General features: G+C 58.5%; 1 protein-coding gene across 1 annotated transcript; it reads right to left on the reverse strand.

The window, feature by feature from the left end:
- Positions 1–15,838: 15,838 nt before the first annotated feature.
- On the reverse strand, positions 15,839–18,557 carry LOC100283615 (uncharacterized). Its single transcript, NM_001371953.1, has 3 exons — positions 18,195–18,557; positions 16,944–17,268; positions 15,839–16,420 (listed from the first exon to the last, which is right to left on the reverse strand). The coding sequence occupies exons 1-3, from the start codon at positions 18,355–18,357 to the stop codon at positions 16,111–16,113; spliced, it is 798 nt and encodes a 265-aa protein (NP_001358882.1). The 5' UTR covers positions 18,358–18,557; the 3' UTR covers positions 15,839–16,110.
- Positions 18,558–18,878: the final 321 nt, after the last annotated feature.

Below are 18,878 nucleotides of genomic sequence, written 5' to 3' on the forward strand. Positions count from 1 at the left end.
CTTCCTATGGCGCCCGAGGCTGGACTTGGCTGCTGTCAGTCTCACCCTGGCGGGTGGCACAGCAGTCGGAGCAGGGCAGGCAGCGCTGTTTTCCTGTCAGGTCAGTCAGTGGAGGGACGAAGTGACTGCGGTCACTTCAGCCTTGTCGACTAAGGAGCGCGCGTCAGGATAAGGTGTCAGACGATCCTTGCATTGAATGCTCCCGCAATCCGGTCGGCTGGCGAGGTGATCTGGCCAAGGTTGCTTCTCCACGAAGCCTGCCCGAGCTGGGCCTCGGGCGAGTCTAAGGTGTGCCCATCTCTTGAGGGGACCCTCGGGCGAGACGTGAATCCTCCTGGGTCGGTTGTCTTCGCCCGAGGCTGGGTTCGAGCGAGGCGAGATCGTGTCCCTTGAGTGGACGGAGCCTTGACCTGAATTGCGCCCATCAAGCCTTTGCAGCTTTGTGCTGATGGGGGTTACCAGCTGAGATTAGGAGTCTTGGGGGTACCCCTAATTATGGTCCCCGACAGTAGCCCCCGAGCCTTGAAGGGAGTGTTGGTACTCGCTTGGAGGCTTTTGTCGCACTTTTTTGCAAGGGGACCGACTTTCTCGGTTGTATTTCGTTCCGGTGGGTGCGCGCGAGCGCACCCGCCGGGTGTAGCCCCCGAGGCCTCAGAGGAGTGGTTTGACTCCTCCGAGGTCTTAGCGCTTTTCGTGACGCCTCGGCCGGTCTGGTTGTTCCCTCATGCGAACTGGTCGTAGCCCGGGTGCATAGTCAGGTTCCGAGTCCTCGGGCTGGTATGTTGACGCTGTCAACGGTTTGGCCGGAGCCAGGTTTGCGAGAGCAGCCCCCGAGCCTCCGCACAGAGCGAGAGGACGGTCAAGGACTGACTCGGCTTTTTTCATACGCCCCTTCGTCGCCTTTCCGCAAGGAGGGGGGGGAAGCGCCATGTTGCCCTCGGAGGGCGCCGAACATGGTGTCTCCAGTGAGTTGCTAACGGGTGATCCGAGTGGACGCCCGTGCCCCGTTCGATAAGGGTCGGCTAGTGGCCCAGAGGCGCGCTCCAAAAGTACCTGCAGGTGATTTGCCAGACCCGGTCCCGTTTGATAGGGTCCGAGGGCTCGATGCCTCCCTCTGATGGGATTCCATTACAGAATCGCTCCTGCTGGTCTCGGAAATGTCCTAGGGTACCTCGGGAGCGTAGCCCGAGCCTCGGCCATGTATCGGACGTACCCAGAGTCATCCCTCGCTCTGCGTGCTCTGAGGCGGTTGTCGAACCCTTCGGGGGCCAGCCTACGAACCCCTGATTAGTAGTGGGCGCGGAGCCCGAGTGGCCTGAGGCGACTGTCGAACCTTTCCGAGGGGCCAGCCTTCGAACCTCTCACCAGTAGTGGGCGCGGAGCCCGAGTGCTCTGAGGCGGCTATCGAACCCTTCCGAGGGGCCAGCCTTCGAACCTCTGATCAGTAGGAGGGCTCGGGGCCCGCTTCTTTCGTGGAGAAGGATCCCTTTCGGAGTATCCCCTTTCCTGGTCCCTGTAGCAAGAGAGAGAAAAGGGGAAGAGGAAAAGGATACGAAATTGAACGACGTGGCGCACCTTTTTTGACGCGGTCATTGTGGCGGAAGTGAAGCGTTGCCCGCTTCGCCTCCCAAAGGTGTCGCATGCCCTGCCGCGGAGTTAATGCGACGAGACGAGTGGTTCGCGGGGTAGTCGTTGTGCATGCGCGAGCCGTTCGAGGAACGGGCGTTTCACCTTCGAGTTTTGAATTTTGCGACGGGTTCGGGCGAAGTGTTGAACGGGTCTTGCCCGGGCCTTTATATATTCGGAAGAGGGACCGGTTGTGGTTTTTTTACTCTGCTGCTCGCCTCCCGCTTTGGTTTCCGCAACCTGAGGGAAATAGCCAGAGAAACAAAACTGTGCACCTTGTCTGCTCCGCCGCCACCCCCTCCGCTTGGTGATGGCCAACCGGGTAACCGTCATTCCGCCGCGTGACCCGTGGCCCTTCTCCACCGTCACGGCGGACGACCTGGAGGCCCTTGTTGCCGATGGCTTGCTTCGTCCCCTCTCCGGTGACCCGCAACCGGAGTGGATGGTCCCTCCGAGCGGAGCCACCCCGTCCCCGCCGTCGGGGTATGTGCTGAGTTTCGTCTCTTTCCACGAGCGGGGGTTCGGAGTGCCGGGAAGCCGTTTCATGCGGGCGATTTTGCATTTTTATGGGGTGGAGCTGCACAATCTCAACCCCAACTCCATCACGCAAGCAGCCTTCTTCGCGGCGGTTTGCGAAGGATTCTTGGGGATTGACCCCCACTGGGATCTGTGGACCCATCTCTTCTCCGCGGAGCCTTTTGCCTTGACGACGGGGGAAAAGAGAGTCCGCATGGCGGTGCGGGCCGGTGGCTGCATCCTCCAGTTGAGGCAGGCGCGTGCGCAACAGTACATCCCCGCCATCCTTGTGTCTTCGAACAAGGGGTGGCAGTGCCGGTGGTTTTACCTCCGGAACGACGATGGGAGGCTCCCATCGTTTTCTCAACGAGTGGTGACCACCGTCGGCAGCAACTGGCGCTATGGAGCCTTGCGCGAGAGACAGAAGAATCTCCAGCCCCTTCTGGAGGCCTTGCAGGAGCTGCGAGACGGAGGGCTCACCGCCGCGGGGGTGGTAGCCGCCATCCATCGCCGGAGGGTGCTCCCCTTGATGGAGCGGTGGCTGCTGCTTTCGGAGATGGCGTCGGGGGTCGACTTGGAGGGTTCACAGATGTCCTCGGTCCCCCTCCCCGTCGATGACCACAGGCGGGTAGCCGGCACGGTGGGGAGGCTGGATGCCGGTGCCCTTACCCAGCCCTCGATGCGTCTCGAGCGAGGGTGCATATCCCTGGTGAGTGTCCGCTCTTTCTTCCTTCTTGTGTCAGATTGCCCTTGGATCTCACAGTCGAGATTTCCGTCCGTCCCCAGGAGTTGGGGTTTCACAAGCCTTCTCTGCCACCGGTCCTGGAGGACGCGGTGGACCGAGCCGCGCGGAGGGTCGCTGCGGAGAAGAAGAAGGAGAAGAAGGACGCGGAAAAGGCTCAGGCCCGCGAGCGGATGCGGGCTCGGGACGCCTTGGAGAGGCGTCGTTGGAAGCAGGAGAGGGACAGGCTCCCGAGGGAGCCGTCGCCGGAGACGCCTAACGACGACGATGATGACGAAGATGACGAAGACGACGACATGGCGGCCCGCCTCGGCCTCAGCCCAGATCTGCGGCTGGGCCAGGGGTCGTCGAGCCAGCCCCCGAGTGGGCTGGCGCCGTCAGTATCCAGGGCCAGGGTATCAGGGTCCCGGTCCGAAGAACAGGGGCAGGCCGAGGGGGTACTTGACCCCTTGACCGAGGTGGTTGAGGTGATCCCGGGGAGTCAGGCCGACCCGCCTGTCCCTAAAGAGCCGTTGCCCGTGCCGGTGGCACAGGAGGCTGATCCTCAGGTCGCCGTGCCTGCGCCTGGGCGGACCGTCCCTTCGGCGCCCCGGGCGCCCGAGGCAGGGATGGTGCCGAAGCCGGCAGCGGGGCAAACCTTGGTGGTGCCCGCGGGGACCGAGGCTCGAGGGGCCTCCCCGCCGGCACGATTGATCGTGGCCCGGAGTGGGTAAGTATCTGAGGATACGTCTGTCCCGGCTCCTTCTTCGTGTGTCCTGATCCTGCTCTTCCTTTTCCTCCCAGCAAACGGAGGCATGGCTCGACCGGTCTGGCTCCCCGGAAGGTCCTCAAGACGGCGTCGGCCTCTGCAGCCAGTGCCGCACCAGACCATGCCGGTCGGCTGGCTTCATCACCAGATGCCCCAAAGCGGGGGGCTCAGGCGGCACGGGTTGCCGTGGGGCGAGCCCCTCAGACCGACCCCTCTGCTGAGGCGGCCGTCGTGCCGAGGGGGACTGCTGGCGCGGCCGTAGCTTTGAGCCCACCTGACGTGTTGCCGACGCCGGCACCGGTTTCTGCCGAGGCCGCTGCCGTTCTGGCTGTGGAGCTACCCGTCGCCACCGATGCTGAGATGGCCGAGGTGCCGCTACTCGAGGCCGGCGATCGGAAGCCTGCCCCCTTAGCCGAGGAGGTTCCCGATGTGCCGACTGCAGGGGGTGCCGATGCCTTGGAGGAGGGGGGCGCAGAACCGCGGCCCGTCCTGGGGAGCGGCGACCTTGTCCTCGCACGGCGCGATCCCAATGAGCGGCGTGGGCAGGCGCTCCGGTTTTGGACCCGCGGCGCTTCGAAACCCCTCTTCGTTCTTGACGATGAGCGGGAGGAGCAGTCTCGGGACGAGCTTCGTGAGTGTGCCGAGGCAACGATGGGGTCGCTTCGGTCGACCATGGAGGTCCTTTCCAGGGACGTTCCCAGAATCCTCCAGGTAAGGATTTCAGGCATACCTTTGACGTGATCAAGGCATTCTTTGTGATGCCCCGCTTCCCTTCCTCAGGATCTGACGGATCTGAGCACCGCCAAGTCGTCGTTCATCCACCGCGAGGCCGACGTCTGGGGTTCGCTGCGGTTCTAGAGGACCGCGCTTGCTGAGGCTACCGAGCGCCTCTCCCAACGGAGCACCGAGGCGGCGGACCTTCGGTTGCTCTGTGACGAGCTGGGGGCAGAGGCAGCGGCGGCACGCGCAGAGGCGTAGCAGCGGCAGTTGGAGCTTGGCCAGGTCATCGGTGAGCGGGGCCAATCTCGGGGCCGGGCCACCGAGGCTGAAAGCCGGGCTGAGGCCCTTGGAGGCCAGCTAGCCGAGGCGTCTGCTCGGGCCGGAGCCCTTGCGACGGACCTGGCCGTGGTCGTCGGGTCTGCTCAGTCCGCCCAAGCCGCAGCCTCGGAGCAGCATGCCCGGGCTGAAGGTATGTCTTGGCTGTTTTGAGATTTTGATTTAGCTTCACTCTTCAACTCGTGTTTGAAGACTTCTGCTTTGGCTGATCGCAGAGTTCGAGTCTGCCCTCAATGAGTCCGCCAAGGCACTTGCCCAGGCGGCTGAGCAGAGGGAGGCCGACCGCGTGGCCATGTCCGAGGCTATCTCGGCCTTCTGCCAGGTCTTTGGTCTTGACGATGTCCCTTTGGGAAGCTCCCCCCAGAGTCGCCTGCAGGCCTTGGGTGACCACGCGCGCGGCAGACTCCGCGAGGCGCTGCATCACAGCGTTAGGCGGGCCTTCGCCGTGCTCGCTTCCCACTACGATGTGGATCTGGAGCGGGTCAGCGAGGGGTACTGCCTTCCCGACGAAGATGAAGCTACCCTGGCCGAAGTTCAGAGGCTTGACGCGGCCGCCGCGGGCCCAAGCGCGGTGCTGGCGACTACCTTCGAGGTGGAGATCCTTCCGCTTGCGCCGTCGTCCGAGGCCGGGGCGGATCTCGCCGATGGTGGAAACGAAGCCGAGGGTGCAGCTCCTCCCCCGGGCGATGCCTGATTCTGCCAGAGCAGTTTATTTTGAATATGTATGTGTCTTTCGTGGCCGCCGAGGCCTGAACACTTTGTCGTCGTGATATAAAGCTGTGTCTCTTTTCCTCCTGTTTTCGCGTATCCGGACTCGTTCGTCAGTAGCAGGATTGCTTACCCAAGTAAGAGTTATTTTTCACGGTAGGTGACGAGTGAGTTATCCGTATCCCGGAGGCGTAGGAGTCCCTCGGCTCGGTCGGCCTTGCCACTTACATGCACTCTTATTCGTTTCTCGGGGTTCCATTACTGATATAGGCGGGAAACACGAAAGTCGCTTTGGTGGAAGACTTTTTTCGAGGAAAATTTTGACGCAGAGGGGGTACCCCCCTTCTAGCCCCCGAGGGAGGGTCGGGCTTTGCCGAGGCAAGGCTGACCCTTCCTTAATGGTTAGACTTTATTTGTGTATGCAAACGAGGTATATGAACGACTTGAAAACATCTTAAGGGTAGAAGCGATGTAGCTGTCGGATGTTCCAAGCGTTGCTGTAGACCTCGCCTTGACTGTTGGCCAGCTTGTATGTTCCGGGCTTCAAAATCTTGGCGATGATGAACGGCCCTTCCCAGGGAGGTGTGAGCTTGTGGTGTCCTTGGGCGTCTTGTCGTAGCCGAAGCACCAAGTCGCCCACCTGGAGGTCTCGGGACCGAACCCCTCGGGCATGGTAGCGTCGCAGGGACTGCTGATACCGCGCCGAGTGTAGTAAGGCTACGTCCCGAGCCTCTTCCAGCTGGTCCAGCGAGTCTTCTCGGCTGGACTGGTTGCTTCGCTCGTCGTACGCCCTCGTCCTCGGGGAACCGTATTCTAAGTCTGTGGGCAAGATAGCCTTGGCCTCATAGACTAGAAAGAACGGCGTGAAGCCCGTGGCTCGGCTTGGCGTCGTCCTCAGACTCCAGACCACCGAGGGGAGTTCCTTCATCCATCGCCTGCCGAACTTGTTGAGGTCGTTGTAGATCCTTGGCTTGAGTCCCTGCAGAATCATGCCGTTGGCACGTTCTACCTGCCCATTCGTCATGGGGTGGGCTACGGCGGCCCAGTCCACCCGGATGTGGTGGTCCTCGCAGAAGTCCAGGAACTTTCTGCCAGTGAACTGGGTGCCGTTGTCGGTGATGATGGAGTTCGGGACCCCGAAGCGATGGATGATGTTGGTGAAGAACGCCACCGCCTGCTCGGACCTGATGCTGTTTAGGGGTCGGACCTCACTCCACTTGGAGAATTTGTCGATAGCGACCAGCAGGTGCATGAAGCCCCCGGGTGCCTTCTGCAAGGGACCGACGAGGTCCAGACCCCACACAGCAAATGGCCAGGTGATGGGAATTGTTTGCAGGGCCTGAGCGGGTAGGTGCGTCTGCCTTGCGTAGAATTGACACCCTTGGCAGGTGCGTACAATCCTAGTGGCGTCGGCCACCGTGGTTGGCCAGTAGAAACCCTGTCGGAAGGCGTTTCCAATGAGGGCCCGAGGTGCTGCGTGGTGGCCGCAAGCCCCCGAGTGTATTTCTTGCAATAGTTCCTGACCTTTGGCGATGGATATGCATCGCTGGAGGATGCCTGAGGGGCTGCGGTGGTAGAGCTCCTTTCCGTCACCCAGCAAGACGAACGACTTGGCACGCCGCGCCAATCGCCGAGCTTCGGCTCTGTCGAGGGGTAGCTCTCCTTGGTGGAGATATTGCAGGTACGGGGTCTGCCAGTTTCGATTAGGCGGGACCCCATTCCGCTCTTCCTCGACACGCAGTGCCTCACCCTCGGGGGCCGAGGGTGCCTCGGGCTGAGCCGAGGGTGCCTCGGGCAGGGTCGAGACCTTCTCGGGCTCGGGCGTGTCGTCGGTCTTGACTGAGGGTTGATGTAGGTCTCGGGAGAAGACGTCCGGAGGAACCGTTGTTCGCCCCGAGGCTATCTTAGCCAGCTCGTCCGCAGTCTCGTTGTATCGTCGAGCGATGTGGTTGGGCTCGAGCCCGTAGAACTTGTCCTCCAGGCGCCGAACCTCATCGCAGTAGGCTTCCATCTTCGGGTCACGGCAATGGGAGTTCTTCATGACTTGGTCGATGACAAGCTGCGAGTCGCCATGAGCGTCGAGGCGCTGGACCCCTAGTTCGATGGCGATGCGCAACCCGTTAACCAGAGCCTCGTACTCGGCCACGTTGTTGGACGCCGGGAAATGGAGGCGCAACACGTAGCGGAGGTGCTTCCCGAGGGGCGAGATGAAGAGCAGGCCCGCGCCCACTCCTGTCTTCATCAGCGACCCGTCGAAAAACATGGTCCAGAGTTCCGGTTGGATCGGAGCTGCTGGAAGCTGGGCGTCAACCCATTCAGCCATAAAGTCCGCCAAGACTTGGGACTTGATGGCCTTCCGAGGAGCTAACGAAATTGTCTCGCCCATGATCTCCACCGCCCACTTTGCAATCCTACCCGAGGCCTCTCGGCACTAGATGATCTCTCCCAGGGGGAAGGATGACACCACAGTCACCGGATGAGACTCGAAGTAGTGTCGCAACTTTCGCGGCGTCAGAATTACCGCGTACAGTAGCTTCTGAATTTGCGGGTAGCGGATTTTGGTCTCGGACAGTACTTCACTGATGAAGTAGACCGGCCTCTGGACGGGCAATGCGTTCCCCTCTTCTCGTCTCTCGACCACGATCGCGGCGCTGACCACCTGAGCGGTAGCGGCGACGTAGATCAAGAGGGCTTCTCCGGCAGCGGGGGGCACCAAGATGGGCGCGCTTGTAAGGAGCGCCTTTAGGTTCCCGAGGGCTTCCTCGGCCTCGGGGGTCCAAGTGAAGCGCTCAGTCTTCCTTAAGAGGCGGTACAGAGGTAGGCCTCTTTCGCCGAGGCGCGAGATGAAACGGCTTAGAGCCGCAAGGCATCCCATGACCCTCTGTACTCCTTTCAAGTCCTTGATGGGCCCCATGTTGGTGATGGCCGCGATTTTCTCCGGGTTGGCCTCGATGCCCCGCTCGGAGACGATGAACCCCAGGAGCATGCCCCCGGGGACTCTGAAGACACACTTCTCGGGATTGAGTTTTACGCCTTTCGCCTTGAGACACTTGAATGTCGTTTCAAGGTCGGAGAGGAGGTCGGAGGCTTTCCTCGTCTTGACTATGATGTCATCGACGTAAGCCTCGACCGTTCGACCAATGTGCTCTCCGAACACGTGGTTCATGCACCTTTGGTATGTCGCACCCGCATTCCTCAAACCGAATGGCATAGTAATGTAGCAGTACATGCCAAAAGGTGTGATAAAAGAAGTCGCGAGCTGGTCGGACTCTTTCATCCTGATTTGGTGATACACTGAGTAGGCATTGAGGAACAACAGGGTTTCGCACCCAGCAGTAGAATCCACGATTTGATCGATGCGAGGCAGAGGGTAGGGAACTTTCGGACATGCTTTGTTTAGACCAGTGTAGTCTACGCACATCCGCCATTTCCCGCCTTTCTTTCTCACAAGCACAGGGTTGGCTAGCCATTCGGGATGGAATACCTCTTTGATGAACCCTGCAGCCATCAGCTTGTGGATCTCCTCGCCTATGGCTCTGCGCTTTTCTTCGTCGAATCGGCACAGAGGGTGCTTCACGGGTCGGGCTCCAGCTCGGATATCCAGCGAGTGCTCGGCGACATCCCTAGGAATGCCAGGCATGTCCGAGGGACTCCACGCAAAAACCTTGGCGTTCGCGCGGAGAAAGTAGACGAGCACTGCTTCCTATTTGGGGTCGAGCTCAGAGCCGATCCGGACTTGCTTGGAGGTGTCGTTGCTGGGGTCGAGAGGGACGGACTTAACCGCCTCAGCTGGCTCGAAGTTGCCGGCGTGGCGCTTCGCATCTGGCACCTCCTTGGAGAGGCTCTCCAGGTCGGCGATGAGGGCCTCAGATTCGACGAGGGCCTCGGCGTACTCCACGCACTCCACGTCGCATTCGTACGCGTGTCGGTACGTGGAGCCGACGGTGATGACCCCGTTGGGGCCCGGCATCTTGAGCTTGAGGTAGGTGTAGTTGGGGACGGCCATGAACTTGGCGTAGCATGGTCTCCCCAGCACTGCGTGGTAGGTTCCTCGAAACCCGACCACCTCGAACGTGAGGGTTTCCTTTCGGAAGTTGTAGGGAGTCCCGAAGCAGACGGGCAGATCGAGTTGCCCAAGGGGTTGGACGTGTTTCCCGGGGATGATCCCGTGAAAGGGCGCCGCGCCGGCCCGAATCGAGGACAGATCGATCTACAGGAGCCCGAGGGTCTCGGCGTAGATGATGTTGAGGCTGCTGCCTCCGTCCATGAGGACCTTGGTAAGCCTGACGTTGCCGATGACGGGATTGACAACGAGCGGGTACTTTCCCGGGCTCGGCACGCGGTCGGGGTGGTCGCCCTGGTCGAAGGTGATGGGCTTGTCGGACCAGTCTAGGTAGACTGGCACCGCCACCTTCACCGAGCAGACCTCCCGACGCTCTTGCTTCCGGTGCCGAGCCGAGGTGTTCGCCACTTGCCCATCGTAGATCATGAAGCAGTCGTGGACCTCGGGGAACTCCTCTGCCTTGTGATCCTCCTTCTTGTCGTTGTTGTGGGCTCTGCCACCTTTCGCCGGGGGCCCGGCCTTGTGAAAGTAGCGCCGAAGCATGACGCACTCCTCAAGGGTGTGCTTGACGGGGCCCTGATGATAGGGGCACGACTCCTTGAGCATCTTGTCGAACAGGTTGCCGCCTCCGAGAGGCTTCCTGTGCTCGGCGGCGGCGACAAGGTCTGCGTCGGCGGCGTCGTGTTTCGCTTGCGACTTCTTCTTGCCCTTCTTCCTCGTGCCGCGCTGAGCGGACGCCTCGGGGACGTCTTCCGACTGGCGCCCCTGAGGCTGCTTGTCCTTCCGGAAGATGGCCTCGACCGTCTCCTGACCTGAGGCGAACTTGGTGGCGATGTCCATCAGCTCGCTCGCCCTGGTGGGAGTCTTGCGACCCAGCTTGCTCACCAGGTCGCGGTAAGTGGTGCCGGCGAGGAACGCGCCGATGACATCCGAGTCGATGATGTTGGGCAGCTCGGTGCGCTGCTTCGAAAATCGCCGGATGTAGTCCCGCAGGGACTCTCCCGGCAGCTGGCGGCAGCTTCGGAGATCCCAGGAGTTCCCAGGGCGCACGTATGTGCCCTGGAAGTTGCCGGCGAAGGCTTTGACCATGTCGTCCCAGTTGGAGATCTGCGTAGGAGGCAGATGCTCCAGCCAGGCTCGGGCGGCGTCGGAGAGGAACAGGGGAAGGTTGCGGATGATGAGGTTGTCATCGTCCGTTCCACCCAGCTGACAGGCCAGCCGGTAGTCCGCGAGCCACAGTTCCGGCCTTGTCTCCCCCGAGTACTTGGTGATGGTAGTCGGTGTTCGGAACCGGGTCGGGAACGGCGCCCGTCGTATGGCCCGGCTGAAAGCTTGCGGACCGGGTGGTTCGGGCGAGGGGCTCCGATCCTCCCCGCTGTCGTATCGTCCCCCACGCCTGGGGTGGTAGCCTCGGCGCACCTTCTCGTCGAGGTGGGCTCGACGGTCACGGCGGTGGTGCTCGTTGCCGGGGCGACCCGGGGCCATAGGCGCTGTGTTCCACGTGCGCCCGGTGTGGACCGAGACTTCCCGCATGAATCGGGAAGTCGCGGCGCGATGCTCCGGGGGGTACCCCTGCCTTCGGGAGGTAGAGCTTTCGGCCCGTGGGACCGTGACATCTTCCAGGAGATTCTTGAGCTCTCCCTGGATACGCCGCCCCTCGGTGGTGGATGGTTCCGGCATCGCTCGGAGTAGTATTGCTGCTGCATCCAGGTTCCGGCCGACCCCACTGGAAGCCCGGGGCAGCCTTGCCCTAGCATCGTCGGCGATGCGGTGCTGGACGTCCTGGGCCAGATGACGCGCTTCTCCGGCCGGTGCTCGGCCTGCCCACTCCTGTCCGATATTTTGCCGGAGCTGCACAAGTTGTCCTGCTTCCTCGTCAAGCCTGGCCTGCATCTCGCGGATTTGCTCGAGCTGTGCGTCCTGACCCCTCGCAGGGACTAGGACCACAGCTAGCTCCCGAAGGATGTCAACGCGTGGCGCAGGCCTAGGGGGATCGCCGTCCTCCGGCATACCAAGGTGGTTGCCTTCGTCGAGACCCCCTATATCGACGTGGAAACATTCGTGACTTGGGCCACAGTCCTCGTCGTCAAGGCGGTGGCTATCATCGGAGCAATCGGAGAGGCAGTAGTCACATGCGGTCATGAAGTCCCGCATGGCACTGAGGTCACCGAGCCCGGAGAAATCCCAACCAGAGTCGGGCTCGTCATCTTCCTCGGAACCCGGGGGCCCGTAGGTCGAGACGGCCGTCAGTCGGTCCCAGGTTGACCACATATGGTACCCCGGAAGGTTTGGATATGCCTTTATGAAAGCGTCCACCAAAGCGGGATCGCTCGGTGGGTCGAAGCTGAATCTAAAAGGCACAGGATGGGAAACAGACGGTACCTCTTGATCGACGGATGGTGACGAAGTCGCGTCAGGGACGGACTGCACCGTTATCTCAGGTACGAGGCTAACGCCCAGCAAGCCCTTCACGAGCGTGCTGGCGTCGTCCGTCTGCTTGGGGTTGGCGTGTTGTGGGGAAACGACACTCGTCTTCGTATCAGACGCGAGGTCAACGCCCGACGTGTCCCCCGCTGGGGCGCCGACGCCCCAGACTCGCTGGACAGCCGACGAGGTGCCGCCTCCTGCTTGGCCATGGCTGCCCCGCCTCCTCCTCTGTCGGCGGGAAAGGTGACGAGACAGACCCGGATGTTGCTCTTCCGCCACGTGGGGAAGACGTCGTCGATTCCGCCGCCGGCAGGCGGGCTGACGGTCGCCATTGTCGTTGCCGCGCGGCGGAGGAAGGAGTATCATGTCGTAGCTGCCGTCGAGGGACATGAACTCAAGACTCCCAAAACGGAGCAGCGTCTCGGGCTGGAGAGGTTGCTAGAGACTACCCATCTGGAGCTTGACGGGAAGCTGTTCGTCAACACGCAGCAGGCCCCTACCTGGCGCGCCAACTGTCGGCGTTTCGACCCCGGGGGGTCCCTGGACCGACGAGTAAATCGTCGCTGCGTGTCCCAGCCCAGATGGGTCGGCGCGAGACGGAACACAAGGGGGAAACAATAAGGGGAATCGCGGCCTCGTGTTGTCCTGCGCCCAGGGCGGATGCGCTTGCAGTAGGGGGTTACAAGCGCTCGCGAGGGAGAGAGAGAGAGAGCCTGTGCGTCAGCCCGTCCTCCCGCGCGGCCACCTTCTCGTACGAGGGCCCTGGACCTCCCTTTTATAGATGTAAAGAGAAGGCCTAGGTGTACAATGGAAGGTGTAGCAATATGCTAACGTGTCTAGCAGAGGGAAGCCAGAGTCCTATGTACATGCCAACATGGCTGTTGGAGAGGTGTTGCTGCCCTGTTCATGTGATGTCGTGGCCATCGGCGGAGCGCTTGAGCCCTGTGGAAGCACAGCTGTCGGGTGCTGTCGGATCCTTGCTGACGTCTCCTTGCTTCCGTAAGGGGCTGAGAACTGCCGTCGTCATGGAGCACACGGGGTGCCATCATTACTTGTTTACCGGGGCGAGCCAGATGGGACGCCGGTCTTGTTCCCCGTAGCCTGAGCTAGCTAGGGGTAGGGTAATGATGGCCCCCCTGTAGCGTGGTCGGTCCGAGCCCAAGGTCGGGCGAGGCGGTGATTCCTCCGAGGTCGAGGCTGAGTCCGAGCCCTGAGGTCGGGCGAGGCGGAGACCGTCGTCCGAGGTCGAGGCTGAGTCCGAGCTCTGGGGTCGGGCGAGGCGGAGACCGTCTTCCGGTGTCGAGGTTGAGTCCGAGCCCTGGGGTCGGGCGAGGCGGAGACCGTCTTCCGGTGTCGAGGTTGAGTCTGGGCCCTGGGGTCGGGCGAGGCGGAGACCATCTTCCGAGGTCGAGGTGGAGTCCGAGCCCTGGGGTCGGGCGAGGCGGAGACCGTCTTCCGAGGTCGAGGTGGAGTCCGAGCCCTGGGGTCGGGCGAGGCGGAGACCGTCTTCCGGCGTCGAGGTTGAGTCCGAGCCCTGGGGTCGGGCGAGGCGGAGACCGTCTTCCGGCGTCGAGGTTGAGTCCGAGCCCTGGGGTCGGGCGAGCGGAGCTTCCTATGGCGCCCGAGGCTGGACTTGGCTGCTGTCAGTCTCACCCTGGCGGGTGGCACAGCAGTCGGAGCAGGGCAGGCGGCGCTGTTTTCCTGTTAGGTCAGTCAGTGGAGGGGCGAAGTGACTGCGGTCACTTCGGCCTTGTCGACTGAGGAGCGCGCGTCAGGATAAGGTGTCAGGCGATCCTTGCATTGAATGCTCCTGCGATCCGGTCGACTGGCGAGGTGATCTGGCCAAGGTTGCTTCTCCGCGAAGCCTGCCCGAGCTGGGCCTCGGGCGAGTCGAAGGTGTGCCCGTCGCTTGAGGGGACCCTCGGGCGAGACGTGAATCCTCCTGGGTCGGCTGTCTTCGCCCGAGGCTGGGCTCGAGCGAGGCGAGATCGTGTCCCTTGAGTGGACGGAGCCTTGACCTGAATTGCGTCCATCAGGCCTTTGCAACTTTATGCTGATGGGGGTTACCAGCTGAGATTAGGAGTCTTGAGGGTACCCCTAATTATGGTCCCCGACAGCCTGCATTAGTATTATCCGTTGCAACACACGGGTATATACCTAGTATATGGCAGAATTAACAAAAATGAAGCACGCGCCAAGTGTTTTAAAGAGAATAGATATTCTAAACATGTAGGTACTAATAATTTGAAAAATAAAAAAATGCAATCGTGCTGAGTGTCTAATCTCGTGTGGAAAAAATCAAGAAAATACTTTATCTTGTCTCACCAGCACCATATACCTTCTAGTCTGTCATCTCTTCTCACCATATTTGTTGTGAAAAGTTGTCTCTTCAAAGAGGCACCTATTCACCCACCAAGAGCTGATTTGGTGACCCGGAATCCTGTGAGGATTGGAGAGGATTGAGAGGGAAATTAGTTCATTTCCCCCTCAATCCCCTCTAATCCTCCCGTGATCTTCTTGTCACCAAATCAATTCCAAAGGAGTTGATCTTATCCTTTCATTAAGAAGACAACATCAAGACATAGATTAAACAGTTACTTGTAATCAAATAGTGTGTCGTTTGTTATGGATGCAGTGAACAATTGTCTCTAGAATTAGACACCTATTTACTGCATCCCTTCCCCTTGTATAAATATGTACATAGATCAATATAACAATACATTTCTTCCATTCCTCTACTTTCACTTTTAATTTCAGTTGTAACACGTTATCAGCGCTTAGACTCTAACCAACCGGAGACCACAGGAAGCACAAACGAGGAGGCACGAAGGCCTTCGATCCATCACGAAACAATGGTCAATAAAGAGTTTGAATTACTCGCTTTGATGGACAACTATCCCACATGAGCTATGGACATAAAAGTTAGTCTAGTAACCTGTGGACTTTATAATTCACTTCTTATGCTTTATACATCATAAGGCAACACATACATTCATACCTTAAGTCTGAATACATGTTGGGAAAAATCCACATGGACTATGGCTTGCACTCAAACAACACTATGAACTGCAAAAGGCAATTATCTTGCCCGAGGCCAATTATAAATGGGCCCACCCTTCGCCTTTAGGATTTCAAAATTGTTGGTGATTAAAACCATGCTGTACATAGGATCAACACTAAGTTGCAGTTATGTGAAAAGGCACTTTCAGATGCGGATGAAATTGAAAAGACTTTGTCTTTTATGCTTCCCGCCGAAAGAATCTTTCAACAACAATGCCGTGAGACATTTCACAGTTTATGCTGAGCTTATTCAAACATTACTTCAGGCTGAAAGACATCATGAACTTGTGGTGTGGAATAATCAGCATCGCCCTCTTGGGTCTGCCCATTGCCTGAAGTACATACCAATACTCAGCATAAACCCAAAAATGATGTTCACACTAAGAACTATCAAAGAAACTCTCGTGGTAAAAACAAACACAGACACAACAAGAGGCAAATGCCACGTGTTTCCAACAAGGGTAAGAACATTTCCAAACAAAGAACTGACAAACAAAATTGTCATAGAATGTGGTTGGTTTAACCACATCACAAAGAAATGTTGTATCCCTAGTCACCTTATTGATCTCTATTTAAAGTCTATGGGACGCAGACACGCTGCCCCGAGAGAGAAGTGTAAAGCCCATTTCATACTTCTCCTGCGGCCTTCGGCTGAGTCCTGCCTCAGGGTTGTCCTGCCTCAGGGTTGTCTGCTTAGCCTGAGACAGGCTATGAGTCTATGACGAGATGGAGACAACCGTTCTAGAGAGAGGGGACCTCGGCGGGAACGAGGATTCTCTCGAAAACATACCTTGTGTGAGGGCAGGCTCGGACGAAGCCGAATTAAGGCGACCCCCGAGAAAGGCCTCGGATGAAACGCGGTTTATGGTACATAATCTAGATACCCCTAATTACGATACCAGACACACTTTTTCACATTGCGTTCTCTCCCGTTAAGCCAGAGTACACAAGTCTGAACTCACGGTGATCGCCTAATCTTGTACCGTTACCGACGATCCATCATCACGCATATTTGGACTGCCACTTTCTTATGACTGGAAATCCTTTCGCCATTCAATACGTCTCGTTTTGTCGAGTCACCGGTCACGACTCGCGAGCAAGAAGCCACCCGTATAATTCTACTTACATCACCACCGCCGGAGACTTGGTTTTCGGCGTCGATCTCTACTCGGCGAACTGCTTGCCCTCGAACGTCTGCGCGAACATCCAGTCCGCCGGCGCCACGCTGTAGGCGGTGACCGTCCTGCCCCTCCCGCCGGTGACCTCGAACGACAGCGGCTGGGCGCGGAGGTCGGCGTCGCACTGCCAGTTCTGGCCCCAGTTCCGCCCCATCGGGATCCACCCCGTCCTCGAGCCCTTCACCTTCACGGCCGCCACCTCGCCGTCCGCCGCCACGTTGGTGATGAGCACCTGCAGGAAGTGGGCGCTACCGGTGATGGTGAACCGCATGCCGCCCGCCCTGTCGCAGCTCACCCTGCATGGCCACCACCATATCCATATGCCAACTGCATCAATCATATCCCAACAGACAAGACGCAAATGCCAGGATCATAACTTATGAAAAGGGATGCTTGCTGTGCACTCTTGCAGGAACACACTCATAACATTTGTCCAAAAATCAGGTGAGTGCTGATACGAACAACGCAAGTCTGATTTGAAAACAAAAAGGAGGACCACTGACTGAGAAAGCGGATGCTTTCTTTTCTCTGCGTTCTTATCTTACCCATTAGCTTAGTATTCTAAAGTGGCTACCCGATATTCTAGCCAATATTCTACGATCCAATTCTAATCAACGAACATCATTCTGGGCTTTCGCAAAAGGCAGCGCCAGCGCAGTGGCAGCTCAAGAATGATAGCGCGCCATGTGACATGGCTTTGCATATCCATTCATTCAGCTCAAGCGAGCAGCCCAGCCCAACGCTTCTGTTTTTCTCCTATGTAAAATATTGCTAACACAGTTCCGATACCAACGCGTGCAATATGTAGTCTCAACCTACCTCCGGAACTGCACCGGCACGATGCCGGCCTTGGCCTTGGCGACGCGGAGGAACGCGGCCTCCGACAGCTCGAGGTGCTCCCGCGGGAAGTTGCACCAGCCGCCGGCGTCGTCGTCGGCGAGGCCCATGTTGGCCGGGCAGAAGTCCGTCGCCGTCACCACCACCGTGGGGCTGCCCCGGAGGCACCACTGGATGTGGTTGACGCACCGCAGCTCGTAGCAGCCGCCGCAGGCGCCGCCGCGCCCGAACAGCGCCGCGCTCAGCCCCGCCGTGTAGCGCCCGTACCTGAAGATGTCCAGGTCGCCGTACCCGCAGGCGCCACCGCCTGCATGCAGGAACCAACCGTTGCATCAGGCACAGCAACGAGCAGCGTGGATCGTTTTCTTAATTAATAATAGCTAGTGCAGGGATGACAGGAAAAAAAACATGGAGCGATGCACAGATGGAAATTCTTTAAGGGCTAATTTGGGAACACTAATTTCCCATGGGATTTTCATTTTCCTAAGGGAAAATGAACTAATTTCCCTTGGGAAAATGAAAATCCCATGGGAAATTAGTGCTCCCAAACTAGCCCTAATCCACAAAACTTCAGAACTTTCTCTCTCTTTTTGTGTGTGTGAGAACTGAACTGTTTCAAACGAAAATGCAGTGAAATGACTACATACTCCTACCAAATAGCAAATAGCATGGACTGGATCTTTTAGGAGCTAATAAATAAATAAATTAGTACACTCAGCAACGAATGAGGTAAGTGTACTAGCTTGCCTCTGCTATTTTGTCAATGCATCCATTCAATGTGCCTCGACTACAACTTTCTCAAAAGGCGAAGGTCACTGATGAACTTGAAAGCCCATTTAGCGCCGGAAATGTACTACTACTCCACAACCTATCCTTATTAAAAAATAATAATAATAAAAGGGGGTACTCCATAACCCCTTTGCTTTTCGCCGTTGAAGGACAGCATTAGTGCACTACCATCAACCCTCCGGGGGAAAAAATTGGTTTTTGTGCGGCAAACCTTTGTCAAATCAAGACAGTGCTTCTTTTTATCAGGAACAGTACAAATGAACTCATGCTTCGAATGCCCAGTTCCAAGAACCACTCAATCGGCTTGCAGTAAGCAGGAAGCAGCGACGGCCGGATCTGTATGAATACTACACTATCTTGTCGCCAATAGAATATATAGAAGCGTGCCTGGCATTCGCAATCTCCATTTTTTCTTTTGTTGGAAGGGGAAGCAGACACACATACCGTCATTGAGAGGGTGTGACTGGAACTCCTTGACGTAGGTGGCGGTGCCGAGCCTCCAGTCCTCGTAGCCACCATCGCCGAGCCTTACGCCGCCGCCGAAGCTGGCTGCGGAGAGCAGCAGCAGCAGCAGCAGCAACGAGGACAGCGGCAGGGAGCTGACCATGCCGTCCGCCTGCCTCTCTGTTGATCAACCAGCGGCAGGGAGCTCTCCTAGTCAGTAGCCAAGCAAGAAGAGCGGCAAGGAGTCTTTCTTGGTGCTGTTCTTGGACTGTCTGAACTGAAATGTGCAGCGTGTTTGCTTGGCCGGTGGGGTGTGGGGGTGGCGTGGAGTGGGATGGAGGGGAGGAGACCGGACAGGGGCAGTCAAAGATGACAGAGCGGGGGCAGAGGGGAGAACCGGCGGGTAGCGGGTTGTGTAGTAGTAGTAGTAGGGAAGGCGGGGCTGCTTTTGCCCGCTTCCTTTCTGCCCTTGCTTTGTTGGGATTTGCGGCAGTGGGTCAGACGCCGCAGCGGCCAGAAGCCAGCAGCCGGCCGCGGAGGCTGCCCTTTTGAGGAACTGCCTGCCTGGCTGACCCGGGAGAAGCAGAAGACGGGGGCAGAGGGCTCGAGAGAATGTCTTTTGCACTGCCGCCCTCTCAAACATTCCATTTTTTACCAAAGCCGGCACCTGGCTGAATGCCTGAA

This window comes from Zea mays, chromosome 9 (genome assembly GCF_902167145.1).
Source record: "Zea mays cultivar B73 chromosome 9, Zm-B73-REFERENCE-NAM-5.0, whole genome shotgun sequence".
NCBI classification, from domain to species: domain Eukaryota; kingdom Viridiplantae; phylum Streptophyta; class Magnoliopsida; order Poales; family Poaceae; genus Zea; species Zea mays.

Coding starts and splice junctions, on each gene's coding strand:
- LOC100283615 (NM_001371953.1), bottom strand. CDS start 18,357: ATGGTCAGCTCCCTGCCGCTGTCCTCGTTGCTGCTGCTGCTGCTGCTG. Junction 17,269..18,194: donor GTCACACCCTCTCAATGACG/GTATGTGTGTCT, acceptor TCCTGCATGCAG/GCGGTGGCGCCTGCGGGTAC. Junction 16,421..16,943: donor GTGCCGGTGCAGTTCCGGAG/GTAGGTTGAGAC, acceptor GTGGCCATGCAG/GGTGAGCTGCGACAGGGCGG.